Raw genomic sequence first — 14,744 nt, 5'->3', positions numbered from 1 at the left:
TACCGAATTACCTTACCTACCTTACGTCGTATGACGGGAACGAAGGCATTGGAAGTCATTGTACGTATGTATATATATGTAGAAAATGCCTACCTTAAGTTTCATTCTTATGACCGTTTTCGTAATTTCCTTCGCCATCACAAAGACCTAAAGCGCACGAAGCAGGATGATCAGAGTTATACAGGCCTTCATGGAATAAGGAACCTTGGGGAGCCCCAGCCAAGCTATGAACTTTAAAAGCGATGATGTTGCAGTCCCCTCAGACCCTATGGTAATAAATCGCAGATTCGTGTGGAGGTGGAAGTGCCCTGTATATCGGAAGCTAATTTGCTTCGATTCTGGCATCATTGGCTGCCTACGATACCTGTTGTTCCCAGGTTTCCATTGTATTGCGGCCAAATAAAAAGGCGGGGGGGGGGAGGCTGTGAACAAATCCGGAAACCCTACCAAATAGCGCAGTCATGGAAATACCAGTCCCAACCACTCATTTGACACCATCCACACCATCCCACGCTTCCCCCCCACGTCCTCGCTCCTCGCGATACGGTCTAGAAATCTTAAATGAACGACCCCCGTTCAAAATCCTCGCCTTCTCTTTTATTTCGCGTTACATTCCTGCGTTCGTTGACGGCAACCGTCGGCACTCACCCCATCCGTCCCGTCGATCTCCGTGTTCTCGTCTCGAAGCCAAGTGGCACATGAGGACATCAATAGGATTGAAATAGCGCGATCAACAAGAACTACACACCTGTCTATTCTCCCTCGACGCCTGCTATGGATATCTGCTATCACTCTACCCCTTAAAAAGAAAAGGAGACAAATGGATCAAACGATTTCCTAAGAAAGAGCCTGCCTGGTTCTGATTGGCCCTTGGTTCGTTGAGCTTACGGCAGCCTGGCTCTTCGTGTTTTTATCGCTCAAGGGTGTTGCTGCCCAGTGTCCGCTGTCCAGTCGGCCATTTCCCAGCTCTCGAGACGTTCGTGGACGGTAAGTCGATGGCGGTCGATTTTCCAATGTGAATAAAGCGATCTCGCAGCCCCGGCTGCTTTTCGGTGAGCTGGACCAACACCTCCTTTTCTTGCGTCTTCTTGCGACCTCCAGATACACGTCGCAAGGTTGCGGCCCTCTGCATCCGGGGTCCCAAACCAGTACCTACAACAAGTGTTAGTGTGGTCTCTGGGAGCAATGCGGGCTATCATACTTCAAGAACCCGCCACTTGCAGTTGCTTCAATATGCGCTGCTTTATCCAGCGTGCCTAGCTCCGCATAGACTGTTGTTGGCGGAATCTGCGAACGGAAGGCGACAATATAGAAGGAAGTCTCCTTCCAGACGTAGTTCATCTCCCTAGCAAGATCACGCAGATTTGTCATGACCTCTGCCCAATTGAACGTCTCCAGATACGGGGCAGTTGCGTAGTCCTCCCGGACACATTGCAAGTTGACCAAGGCGAGCGCAAGAAGGTGATTCTCACGATCGAGGCTCCCGAGATCGAGGAGATGGTTTGCATCGGTATAAGGCGAGACAACGAGATATCTGTCTATGCCCCACGCAGGTGTGGTGGTTGCGACCTCGCTACCGGATACCACGACTGCGGATGTCTTCCCGTTTGCGGGATTGATAGTACGGATGGGGGCCACGCATAAAGAGTCTTGGAAAGCGGCCATGACCGAACAGAAGTCAAAACAGCGTGCTTGGTCCACTTGAGTACTATTCGCGGGGGGGGGGGGGGGGGGGGGGGGCAATAAACAGAAGGACGTAACGGACTAGTGGGTTGCGACAGACTCTTATACCATTTGCTCGCCTGGTCTCGGCTGTGGGCGGGCCATGAACTGTAACGGGATGGACAGGTGGGAATTCGGAAGGGGGCGGCTGGAGATAACGACAGGGCGAGGTCGGACGCAATAGAGGTATCCCGGCAGCAGATAGCTGCTGGTAACATCGCGTCGACAAATCGCAAGTCCTTGTCCAGTACCCAGCCATAACCTGACAATTGCTTGTGGATCCCGCAGAGATAGACACCAAGCAAGAGTTTTGAAGCCAGGCCACGGAAACTATGTCGATCGCGCCATTGATTGAAATGGTGGTGCCATTGTAAAGCGCACCAGCGGTCGGCTTGAAACAAGAGCGACTCATTGAGTTTGCCACAGCGTTCGGAAAGGTTGGTAATTGCAAAAGCCGCTTTTAATATTTTCTCTTTCACCTTGACTCGTGCTATTTTCGGTTCTTGTCTCCTATCTACTCTTAGCCGCTTGATGTTTTTCGCTCGTTATTCTCACCGCTAGAGACGGGATACGAAAGTTAGATTTGAGTGGGGCAAAATAACCGCGGCGATATGTCCGTTATCCTTCCGCTCTTAATGAGGAAAAGGATTACTCATTACAAACCGCTCAACTGTGTAGGCTGTCTGTCTATAAGGTGCGTAGGCACTAAAAGGTTGGATGGGTTAGCGTATTCAAGACTAAATAAAGGGCAATCTCCTAATGAGTAATATAGTTGAACCGGGTTGCTACTTTTTTTCTTCTTCTCATTACGCGTATGTAGCCTGTAGAGCTGTAAGGCGGCCTGTTACAATCTGGAACCTTGAGGTTCTACGGAGCTAAGTGTAAGGAAAGAACCCCAACCTACACACGCGACCAGCTTGCACACACACCTAGCGGGCCAATACCTCACTCCTTTGTCATGATCTCTCACCCGCCAGCCTACGCACTCTGTCATGTATTTTTTTTCTTCATTACACGCATGCAGCCTCTAGGGCTATGGCGTGGCCAGTCAAAGGCTGGCGGTCTATCTACCTAGTGTACTAGTAGGAAATAGAGAAAGCAAGAGCTACGTACATCGTTAGGCGCGTGGCCTTATTAACGTAATAGTTTCACAGTAATGGGGTTCCTTTCGCCAGACTTATACTGTACCACCCTCGGGCCTGAATAATAAGGAAAGTGTAGTGTTAGAGGATAAAGGAAATAGATCAATCTTTGCTAACTTCTTCTAGCCATTTCATTGTACAAATCCTCGTACTACTAAAAAGGTCCCCTAGGGCCTTTTTTTCCCTCTGTGGTGTAGAAAAGTATTTGGAGTGTGAGAGGGTAGTTTTTCAGGGCTTTTTTCAAGGCCTTCCGCTCTATAGTGTACTTTTTGCACCGTAGTAGTAGGTGTGCAGGTGTTTGGTCCTCCAGACAACCGGGGCACTCGCTACTTTCTACTTTTTCAATCATCGCTAGATAACTAGCTAAGAAGCCAATCCCGGTCTTCAACTGAATATAAGTGTCACGAACTCCCGTGGCACTGGGCGCAGCGCGCCCTAGTGGGGCACCGGGAGCGGGGTAGTGGGGCCTCAGGCCACCACACGCTAGCGGGCCCGAGAGGATGCAGGAAGCAGTTCGGGCCTAGCCCGAACTGGGGCAGCACTCTCTCCGGGCCTGGCCCGAGCAGAGGAGGTGTTGCCTCTGGGCCTGCTCTCATTGGCCAGTCATGGATAGATATATACGACGACCGTGGCGCCGGTCTTAGATAGTTCTTGCTTGGTTCTTCAAGCAAGCAATACACATTCACTGCACTCATATACTTTGAGTGGCATTCTGATTTGACTGTATTACCCGTGCGATAGGAGCTTGTCCTTTGTTCTATCTTCATAATTACCATCACCAGCATCCTGTGGAGCCCGTGCTCCCTTACAGACAGACGACCCTAACAATCGAGTGGTTTGTAATAATAAGCTGACTGATTTGGTTGGGGTAGTAGTGGTATTGTGGGCTTGAAGTTGTAATTGATTAAGTCCCGGGCTACCCTTCTATAGTGTGTGCCTAAGCCATTGGATTTTTGTCCTATTGCTTCCCTGTCTTCTTGGCTTAGCCAGTCGGTTTTCCAGGATTTTTTCAATAAGGTCTTGGCTTGTCTTCGTAGGTAGGCTAGTGATACATATGCTTCTTTTGTTGTTTTTTTTCTAAGCTGGCCTTAGCTAATTGGTTATTACAAACCACTCGACTGTTGGGGTCGTCTGTCTGTAAGGGAGCACGGGCTCCACAGGATGCTGGGTTGGTAATTATGAAGATAGAACAAAGGGCAAGCTCCTATCGCACGGGTAATACAGTCAAATCGGAATGCCACTCAAAGTATATGAGTGCAGTGAATGTGTATTGCTTGCTTAGAGAACCAAGCAAGAACTATCTAAGACCGTAGCTACGGTCATCGTATATATCTAATTGCGAAACCAATCAGAGTTCTCCCTTACAGTGCTCAGTGCCTCTGGGGCGCTCAGTCTTCCAGGACGACTGAGCTCTCAATGGTAAACATTGGTCTACTACCTCGTTACCAACGATTCCAACGTGGCTAGGGCACCAGTGGACTTCGACTTGGTGGCCTTTTTGGACTAGTAACCTGACTAGCCTTTGGGTCCTTTTTGCATGGTATGTGTAGCTTTCTAACCTCTGGATTACCGCTTGGCTATCCACAAAAATATAGAAGGTGGTAGACGTAGTGGTAGACGTAGTAGACAGCGGCAATCCAGAGGTTAGAAGGCTACACATACCATGCAAAAAGGGCTCAAAGACTAGTCAGGCTACTAGTCCAAAAAGGCCACAAAGTCGAAGTTCACTGGTGGACTAGCCACGTTGGAATCGTTGATAACAAGATGGCAGACCAACTAGCTAAGGCCGGCTTGGAAAAAACAACAAAAGAAGCATATGTATCACTAGCCTACCTACGAAGACAAGCCAAGACCTTATTGAAAAAAAGCCTGGAAAACCGACTGGCTAAGCCAAGAAGACAGGGAAGCAATAGGACAAAAATCCAAAGGCTTAGGCACACACTATAGAAAGGTAGCCCGGGACTTAATCACTTATAACTTCAAGCCCACAATACCACTACTACCTTGACCAAACCAGTCAGCTTATATCCAGTTGAAGACCGGGATTGGCTTCTTAGCTAGTCATCTAGCCAAGATTGGAAAAGTGGAAAGTAGCGAGTGCCCCGGTTGTCTGGAGGACCAAACACCTACACATCTACTACTACGGTGCAAAAAGTATACTATAGAGCGGAAGGCCTTGAAAAAAGCTTTGAAAAACTACCCTCTCACACTCCAAATACTATTCCACACTGCAGAGGGAAAAAAGGCCCTAGGGGACTTCCTTAGTAGTACAAGGATTTGTACAATGAAATGGCTAGAAGAAGTCAGCAAAGAGTGATCTATTTCCTTTATTGTTATCCATATATTTCCTTACTCAGTTGGTTGGTCCTATTGGTATAACACTACACTTTCCTTATTACTCAGGCCCAAGGGTGGTACAGTATAAGTCCAGCGAAAGGAACCCCATTACTATGAAACTATTACGTTAATAAGGCCACGCGCCTAACGATGTACTTAGCTCTTGCTTTCTCTATTTCCTACTAGTACACTAGGTAGATAGACCGCTAGTCTTTGACTGGCCACGCCATAGCCCTAGAGGCTGCATGCATGTAATGAAGAAAAAAAAGACATAGTAGACGTAGTAGTGGTAACGTACTCTACCAGCTACCGAGCCACACCACCTTGGGGAGCCAAAATTCCCCACTTCCCCGGCCCCCTTAACTTACAACAAAATATCCTCACTAACAACTACTTATTCTTACAAACTCGAGCGTTGTGATCCAGGGCACCACAAATACTACACTTTGGAGAGGATCGACGGCGTTTTTGGCCAATCTGGCCGCCTTGGGCTTGCATAGAAGCCTCTGCACCACCTTGGTCAACACTACTACATCGGGCCGGCCTAGCACCCTCTGTACTGCCCGAGCCAGCTATACTATCTTGACCGTCTTGGCTGGCTTAGCTATCGAGGTGGATAATCTTAGCCAGACCCTCTGCAATAGTAAGGGTACCTCCTTTGGCTATATATCGTCGGTGTTGCTTCCTCAGCTTCCTCCGTTGGTTTTCTTCTCGCAAGATTCGATTTTCTTCCGCCAACAAGACACTATTCAGGGCTACCTCTTAATCTTTAACCAGTTGGCTAATAGCTTGTTTTTTTTCTTCATTACATGCATGCAGCCTCTAGGGCTATGGCGTGGCCAGTTAAAGACTGGCGGTCTATCTACCTAGTGTACTAGTAGGAAATAGAGAAAGCAAGAGCTAAGTACATCGTTAGGCACGTGGCCTTATTATCGTAATAGTTTCATAGTAATAGGGTTCCTTTAGCTCGACTTATACTGTACCACCATCGCGTCTAGTTAATAAGGAAAGTGTAGTGTTATACCAATAGGACCAACTAACTGAATAAGGAAATATATGGATAACAATAAAGGAAATAGATCAATCTTTGCTGGCTTCTAGCCATTTCATTGTACAAATTTTCGTACTACTAAGGAAGTCCCCTAGGGCCTTTTTCTCTTGGTGGTGTGGAATAGTATTTGGAGTGTGTCACGAACTCCCCTGGCACTGGGCGCAGCGCGCCCTAGTGGGGCACCGGGATCGGGAGCGGGGTAGTGGGGTCCCAGGCCACCACACGCTAGCGGGCCTGAGGGCATACGGGGAGCAGTTCGGGCCTGGCCCGAACTGGGGAAACATCACCTCCGGGCTTGCCCTCATTGGCCAGTCATAGATAGATATATACGACGACCGTGGCACCGGTCTTAGATAGTTCTTGCTTGGTTCCTCAAGCAAGCAATACACATTCACTGCACTCATTCACTTTGAGTGGCATTCCGATTTGACTGTATTACTGTTACGATTCTGGTTCAAAGGTGCAGAGGGCGTTGCTCGCCCGCTGCGGATTGGCTGGAACGGCACTTATGGTGGGGCTCTCGCCAAGAGAAGGTGCATCCAATTAGGCAGTGCTCATTGGGGCCAGTGCCAAGGTGCACTGAGCATGTAAGGCAGGAACTCTGATTGGCTACTCATAGTTCTATATAGGAGCTGGCAGCACGCTCTCTCTGGGAGAACGGTTCTGCAGCTATCAATGCATCTGGTTAAGCATACATTGGTTGTGTGTTGAAAGCCTGTCTTTCGCAGTCTGTGCACGATACTCCTTGTCTCCTGTCATCTCCTTCCTACCTGCCGTCCAGACCCCCACAATCCTAGGCCGGGCCTAGCTCCGTGGACCTGTTGTCCAGATTGTAACAATTACCCGTGCGATAGGAACTTGCCCTTTGTTCTATCTTCATAATTACCAACCCCAGCATTCTGTGGAGCCCGTGCTCCCTTAGAGACAGACGACCCTAACAGTCGAGTGGTTTGTAATAATGTGTGGGTGTTTGGTCCTCCAGACACCCAGGCTAATAGCTTGTGAAATTGGCGAATCTGGCTTTGATGGCCGTTGGTGGTGAAATTGGCTAGTATGGGCTGTAAGTTGGATTAGATTATAAGGGGTCTTAGCAGGTTGTGGGCTTCCAGTAGGACTGGGTGTAGTGGTGTTGTTGACTGGGCCGGCCACGGCGTTGTTAACTGAGCTAGTGGTGGTGCTATTGACTGGGCCGGCAGTACCGTTTATGACTGGGCTGGTAGTGGCGCCTGTGACCGAGCCGGCCGCGGCAGCACCGGAGGTGGCGCCTGTGACTGAGTCGACCACGGTCCCGGCAGTGGTGCCTATAGCCGAGCTAGCTACAGCAGCTGTGCCTGGGCTGGAGGTGGCGCCCGTACCTGGACCGGCCACGGCGCCGTTGACTGGGCCAGTGGTTGCGCCTGTGACTCGAATTTGAAGTCTCCGTAGTACTCGGCTTGGATCGATAGGCTGTAAGCCGGCCCCGGCAAACCCAGCTCGGATACTCGAGCCTGAGAGGCCTAGTGGTTGGGCTTGTATGTATAAAATAAGAAAATCGAGTTAATCAATATGGTTAACCTCAGCAAGGAGTTTTTGTTGTACTAAGCTGCTGTAGAATGATTTGAGTGGTGAAAAACAGGCAACGTCGAGTGGTTGGCATATGTGAGAGGAGTGTAGTGGCATTTGCATGACAATAATCTCATTATCTCGACAATATTAGTCAAAGGCTGGAGCGACGTGACTGCCATGACCATCAAGAATTAGAAGTCGGTATTGGCCTACAGCTCGCCGTCGAGTATTTGGATCAAAGATTTTGGTTAACCACTCAAAGAAGTGATCATCATCAGTTCAACCCTTCTTACTAACTCCAATTGACGAATCGCTCGGCGCACCGCAAGAGTACCACTCAGCTTGATGAACTTTGCCGGGTAGGATAATTTTAGGTGGTAAGGCCCATCCTTCACAATTGACAGCCTCGATGACTGTTGCCCACTCCCGATTTCTTGGCTGGGCCACTATTGGCCGACCTTTGCGGTCAGCCCGGGTAAGTACTTTTGCTGTACGGGCTACGCCAAGTTGGAACCCGGTTTCATCGAAATTTTAGATATCCTCGTCTACAATGCCATACTTTTGTATAGCCTTCTTGACTCGCTCAAACCACTGCCTAAGAAGTACTGGGTCTTCACACTGGGCACGTCGGTAGTCGTAATAGCGAGAATACCGGGGCTTGATCGCATCGTAGCGTTCGATGAATCGTTGGGCTCAGGTCGGGCCTACCGGCTTTCCACCACGACTTGCCAGCAATAAATTGGCCATACGGCGTGAATAGTCAATTGTCGGGGACATACCACGCTCGTCCATTGATAGGATCCACTATACTAGAGCAGTCTCCTCGGCTACCGATAGATTTCGGTTATTGACTTGTGTATCGTACCGAGGTCGTGTACCACGTAGCCGCGCAGACAATGTCTGGTAGGGTACATTGTAGACTGTTGCAGCCTGTCGCATCCATTTGCACTGGCTCTGTTGGTAAGCCTTGACGGCTAATTGAACCCTTTGGAGGGTATTAAGCAATTGGTTGTCTTCGGTCATCGCTGCAGCTGTGGTGATAGGCACGCGTGCGGGTCGGGTTTTGGTGGAGAATTTTGGCTCGCCAAGGTGGTGTGGCTCGCTAGATGGTAGATTACGTTAATTCCTTGGGCCTCTTCTAGATCTTTGATAATCCCGATGACCTCTGCGTCTGCCACTTCAATGGTTGAGCCCAGGTTCCAAGATCTAGCTACTATAGGTGCTAGGTTCGCGCTCAGTCGGCATAGTCCGGCTGAGTTAGTGATTCTGCCCTTTATGAAGCCTTATGAGGTCTCACCTTAAAACAGCCTCAGTGATTGACCTAGCCTTCACTACACCCTTTAAATCGATTACCTGGAAAAACTGGGACTCTACCGAATCCACAGGATCTGACCACGAAGCTATAAGCTTCCAAGGCTGGCCAAAGTCAATAAAAACACCTCGCAAGCACACTAGTATAGGCAATCTCTTACCCCCTTACAACTACAAAAAGGCCAATTGGAAATTATTTACTACAAAGTTGAACAGCAATAAAAAAGAAGCCGCAAAAGCAGTCCAGACTGCTATAGAACAGAGTATTACAAACCACTCGATTGTCAGGGTCGTCTGTCTGTAAGGGAGCACGGGCTCCACAGAATGCTGGGGTTGGTAATTATGAAGATAGAACAAAGGACAAGCTCCTATCGCACGGGTAATACAGTCAAATCGGAATGCCACTCAAAGTGTATGAGCGCAGTGAATGTGTATTGCTTGCTTGAAGAACCAAGCAAGAACTATCTAAAACCGTGGCTACGGTCGTCGTATATATCTATCTAGGGTGGACCAATCAGGGCATTGGTCCTGGATGATCAGTGCGGTCAGTGTGCTCAGTGCGATCAGTTCCCACTGATCGCCCTGATCATACTGATCGCGCTGACCGCCTTGCTATTGGCTGCACTCGCGTGAAGCGGGGAACTACCCTGCTTCCTTGCGCCAGCCAATAGCGGGAGGCTCCGTGCAGCCTTCTGCGCGCTTGAGCCAGGATCGTAACACAGAGGGATTAGAACAGTTTAGCTGATATACTTAGTACAGTGATCACAGAAGCTGCACACCAGGCAACTCCAAGGCTTAAGGTTACTGAAAGACCAAAGCCTTGGTCGTCTAATGACCTTACAACTTTACGGAAGAGCTTACATCATGCCCAAAAAAATTATAAAAAAGACCCTAACCAGGAACAAACCTATAAAACGGCCCGAAATACGTACTTCAATGCTATAAGAGCTGCAAAAACAACACACTGGCAAGAGTTTCTGACTAGGGCAGAGGGAAAAGAAGCGTTCAACGCTCTAAGATATACGAAGGCTACAAATAATACCAAAATACCCACTATCAACTACGTAGAAAGGGCGTGAAGAAACAAGCCAACACCTTTGAAAAAAATGCAAGGCCTTCACAACTACCTTATTCCCAGAGCCTGTCACCCAGCTTACCGCCTAGCCTGCTACCCAGCCTAGGCAAAACCCAAAATGGGAATGGCCAAAACTGGAGGCAATAGAGGTAGAAAGAGCAATATTCAGCTCAACCCCTACTAAAGCACCGGGCCCAGATAGGTTCAACTTCGAGCTATTACAACAGGCCTACAAAGCCATACCGACGTTATTCAACCAAATCTACAAAGCTCTCTACAACTGTGGAACCCATCCAGACTTCTGGAAACAAGGCGTTGGAATTATACTACTTAAACCTAAAAAGGGAGACTATACTATACCAAAGGCCTATAGTGTAATAACTTAACTTAACTGTTTGAGTGGAACCCTAGAAAAGATCTACGCAACAAGACTGTGTTACCTAGGCAATAATGGCTCTAACTTGCTAAAACCCACACAGTTAGGTGGCCGGAAACAAAGGTCTGCAATAGACACGGTCTTACCACGACTACATCACATATAACAACAGAAAGAGGAAAAAAGCAACTATAACCACTACGATTTTCCTGGATATCGCTTCCATCCGATCCATCCGACCCACAGAAGATCCATTTTTAAGCCCCACTCTGAAGCCCCACAACAACAAACCCTTCAACCAATCAACAAGTCAACCAACATCAAGCAATAATGGGTTCAACAACGCCCACCGAAGCCACTATTACAGAGGCTGCATGGCTAATGGCGCCTAAATCTAGGCGTACTGCAAGCCCACAAACAATCAAGGAACTACAGGTTACAGATATAGCCGTAGCAGTTGCTATGGATGTAGCAAGCCGAACACTGGTACGGTCCAAAGCCAGTAAACAACCTACAACACACAGTACTTCAGAAGACAGGCAGCCTGGCCAGATCAGTCCCGGGGGCATTATGGGAGGAAGTGCTAGCCCCGTAATACAAACCACTCGACTGTTAGGGTCGTCTGTTTGTAACGGAGCATGGGCTCCACAGGATGCTGGGGTTGGTAATTATGAAGATAGAACAAAGGACAAGCTCCTATCGCACGGGTAATACAGTCAAATCAGAATGCTACTCAAAGTATTGTGACGAACCTGGTTCGTACTGGACCAGCTGCAGAAGGCAGGCGCCTCAGGCAAGACTGGGGGCCCCGCTTGTCGAAGAGCCAATCAGACGGTGCCCGGTGCCAAGAGGGCTCTTGGCACCAGGCAAACGGAAGGATGGCCAATCAGGGGTGGCCCGGTGCCAAGAAGGGTCTTGGCACCAGGCAAATGGCCCGGCACGCTAGCAGTGCCCGGCGCCAGGCAGCTCCTTCCTGTCGGGCAAGTAAGAGCTGCGCTCTTACTGGCCCGCCATAATTAAATAAATACGATGACCGTATCCACGGTCTTAGATAGTTCTTGCTTGGTTCTTCAAGCAAGCAATACACATTCACTGCACTCATACAGTTTGAGTGGCATTCCGATTTGACTGTATTACCCGTGCGACAGGAGCTTGCCCTTTGTTCTATCTTCATAATTACCAACCCCAGCACTCTGTGGAGCCCGTGCTCTCTTACAGACAGACGACCCTAACAGTCGAGTGGTTTGTAATAAGTATATGAGTGTAGTGAATTTGTATTGCTTGCTTGAAGAACCAAGCAAGAACTATCTAAGACCATGGCTATGGTCATTGTATATATCTAATTCATGTAACCAATCAAAGTTCTCCCTTTGCGCTCCGTGGGCCCTAGCACAATATACACAAAAACCACTACTGTAACTAGTAGGACCTAGAACCCCGCGCCTTGCCCACTCCCCGCAACACCTTCCTTTTCCTTCCTTAGCTTTAGATTCCACAATACAGGCTATGGTTTTTTTTTCTTCATTACACACATGCACCCTCTAGGGCTATGGGCGTGGCCAGTGAAAGACTGGCAGTCTATCTACCCAGTATACTAGTAGGAAATAGAGAAAGCAAGGGCTAAGTGTGATGAACCACGCCCATTCTGGGTTAGTCATAGCTCTGAAAGTGGGGCCGGCCAATAGGGATGACGAGACAGGCATGCGGGGCAGGGACCCGCATTTGCTCTGTGCGGTGGGGTACGGAGCAACCCCTTTGTTCTATCTTCATAATTACCAACCCCAGCATTCTGTGGAGCCCGTGCTCCCTTATAATAAGGGTGTGATTCCTTGGCCATCTCAGTGCGGCCTCAGTGCGCACTGAGGTACAAAAAAGCGGGGCTAAAATGCTTTGTACCCGTACTAGTCCCTTTTAGGCAGGCGGTGTAAAAATATCCCTGCATCTTTTCTTCCACTCTGTACGCCTTCTTTTTCTTCTACTCTACACCTTTTTTTCCAGCTAGCCAACCAAGCCATGCAGAACCAAGCCAACTGGAAAGACCTCGAGGGTCTTCTCGACCCTGAGATCCAGCCTATTCTCGATGAAGCTCAAGCTACTTTCAGCATGGAGTCCCAAAGCCAGCCGACTTCCCAGTCCTCCCAGCCCTCCCAGATACGCCGAATCACACAGGGAAACTTTGCCTATACATCTGAGATGTACGAAGCTATCATGGAACTTTTCCGGGAGCGTACAGTGGCTGGTGACTTCAACGTCCCTCGCGCAGGTGCCCAAGCAGTCGGGCTCGATATTGTTGCTACCAAGATGAAGGAGTTGTTTCCAGCCTTTCCTTGGGAGAGGAAGAAGATTAAGACCAAGTACGATTCCGAGAAGAAGAAGTACAGGTACTACCTGGAGTGGAAGAGCATTAGCGGTACTTCTTTTGACGAGGAGGGTAGAGCTATTGGCTCTGACCTTCAGAAGGAGAACTTCCTTGCCCGGTATGGTAAGAATGCAAAGTTCCTTTTCAACGTCGGCCTTCAGAACGTGGATCGATATGCCGACATCTTTCCTAACGAACGAGCAACCTGCGAATTTGCCTACGATGCGATCGATCTAGCAGACTTGAGCTCCGATAATGAAGAGTCTAGACCTGAAGCGGCTGATAGCGATATCCTTGCAAGACTTGTAACACCACAGCCTGGCTCATCTGCTTCAAGCCGTATACGTGGACAGAAGCGGTCTATACGGGAGGTTGAAGAAGCATCTCTAGGCAAGAGCTTGGAGAGGGCAGCAGCTCGGCTAGTAGTAAATGCCTTGGAAGAGAAAGAAGCAATTGTCCAGGCCCTTTACAACATCCAGGATTTTTTCCAAACCGAGCCGTCGTTGAAGGACTTAACACCTATTCAAAAGGCTCGGTTGATTAGCAAGATCAACGTTAGCCGTGAAGCAGTCACTTGGAATACTCTACAATCAAACGAGTTAAAGGCAGCCTATATTCAACTTTGGCTTGAAGAGTTAGCTTAAAGAGATGTAACTAGTTCTATTGAAACTTTGCCCACATCTTCCTTGCTGCAGTTGCTCGAATGGCTTCACTCGGGGTGTTTGCCACTAGATATATTGCTCTCTCTCGGCAGACTTGTAATATCTGCTGTTCTTCCTGACGCCTTACTACTTCAGCCTCGCCACACTGTGCTTCTGCCTCTCTCTGGCGTGCTCGTTGTTCGCTAAGTAGAATGAAATTGACCAACCCAGTAACAGCATATATAATACGCGTCTGGTTCTTCAACGAATATTCTGGACCGCCACCCTTGTTGAGGATCCGGAACTTCCTCTTGGCTAACCCAAATGCTTGCTCAACCCGAATCTTCCATCTTGAATGGCGGAGGTTGTAGAGCTCTTCAGCATTTTCAGGTCGCCTCTTTGCAGCTCGCCACTCCTGGAGATGATAGCGAGTACGAGGAAACCCAATGACAATCCCTTCTCGCATATTGAAGCCACTATCGGCTAGGTAGTATCGGTTCTTTGGGGGCTGGTAACTCTTGCTTGCAAATACCCGGTTAAGTAGGGTAACATCATTAATAGAGCCTTCAGCACCAGCAAGGACGTATGTAAATGTCCCGTCAAATCTCACAGCAGCAAATACGTTTTGTGTAATATTACCTTTGCGGTAGAAATACCGGTCTTGAAGATGCTGAGGGACATGTGCTGGTATGTGTGTACAGTCGATAGCGCCGATACAGCCACTAAGGGGGCTGGCATGGTCGTCTAGCTCAAGCTCAAGGTAGACGTATTCATCCTCGTCGGTCGGCTGCTGGACGAAGGCAATATGAAGTTGAACAAGAGCTGGTAATACCTTCTTCATGATCTTGGCTACCGTACCTTGGCTGATCCAGAAGAAGTGTGCGGTGGCTCGCTGGCTTGTGGCTTGGGCAAGGATGTATATGGCGACTAGAAGCTGATGCTCGATAGTAAGCTGCCTTCCTGCTACCATCCTGGTATTGTCTTTGACCCATGAGGCCAACTCCCGAAAGGTAGCCTGGTCCATGCGAAAAAGCTCGTAGAATAGCTTTGGGGAGCCTTCTCGTAGCTGGCAAGCCCAGGAGACAGCCCTCGCTGTACTACCAGGGTGAATAATTTCGCGGGCTGCTCCCCGCCAAGCTCGTCGCCTACGTGACTGGGCGACGAGATGGGCAGCTACTTTGTATT

At 48.9% G+C, this 14,744-nt stretch overlaps 1 protein-coding gene across 1 annotated transcript; it reads right to left on the bottom strand.

Moving 5' to 3' along the window:
* Nucleotides 1–917: 917 nt before the first annotated feature.
* On the bottom strand, nucleotides 918–1,665 carry B0T26DRAFT_647240 (uncharacterized protein; the record flags this gene model as incomplete). Its single annotated transcript, XM_060437879.1, has 2 exons — nucleotides 918–1,152; nucleotides 1,202–1,665. The coding sequence occupies 2 exons, from the start codon at nucleotides 1,663–1,665 to the stop codon at nucleotides 918–920; spliced, it is 699 nt and encodes a 232-aa protein (XP_060296672.1).
* Nucleotides 1,666–14,744: the final 13,079 nt, after the last annotated feature.

This window comes from Lasiosphaeria miniovina (genome assembly GCF_030549165.1).
Source record: "Lasiosphaeria miniovina strain SMH2392-1A chromosome Unknown B0T26scaffold_4, whole genome shotgun sequence".
NCBI lineage: Eukaryota > Fungi > Ascomycota > Sordariomycetes > Sordariales > Lasiosphaeriaceae > Lasiosphaeria > Lasiosphaeria miniovina.
The sequence above is the reverse complement of the archived record's forward strand: the minus strand, read 5'-3'. Positions and strand labels throughout refer to the sequence as shown.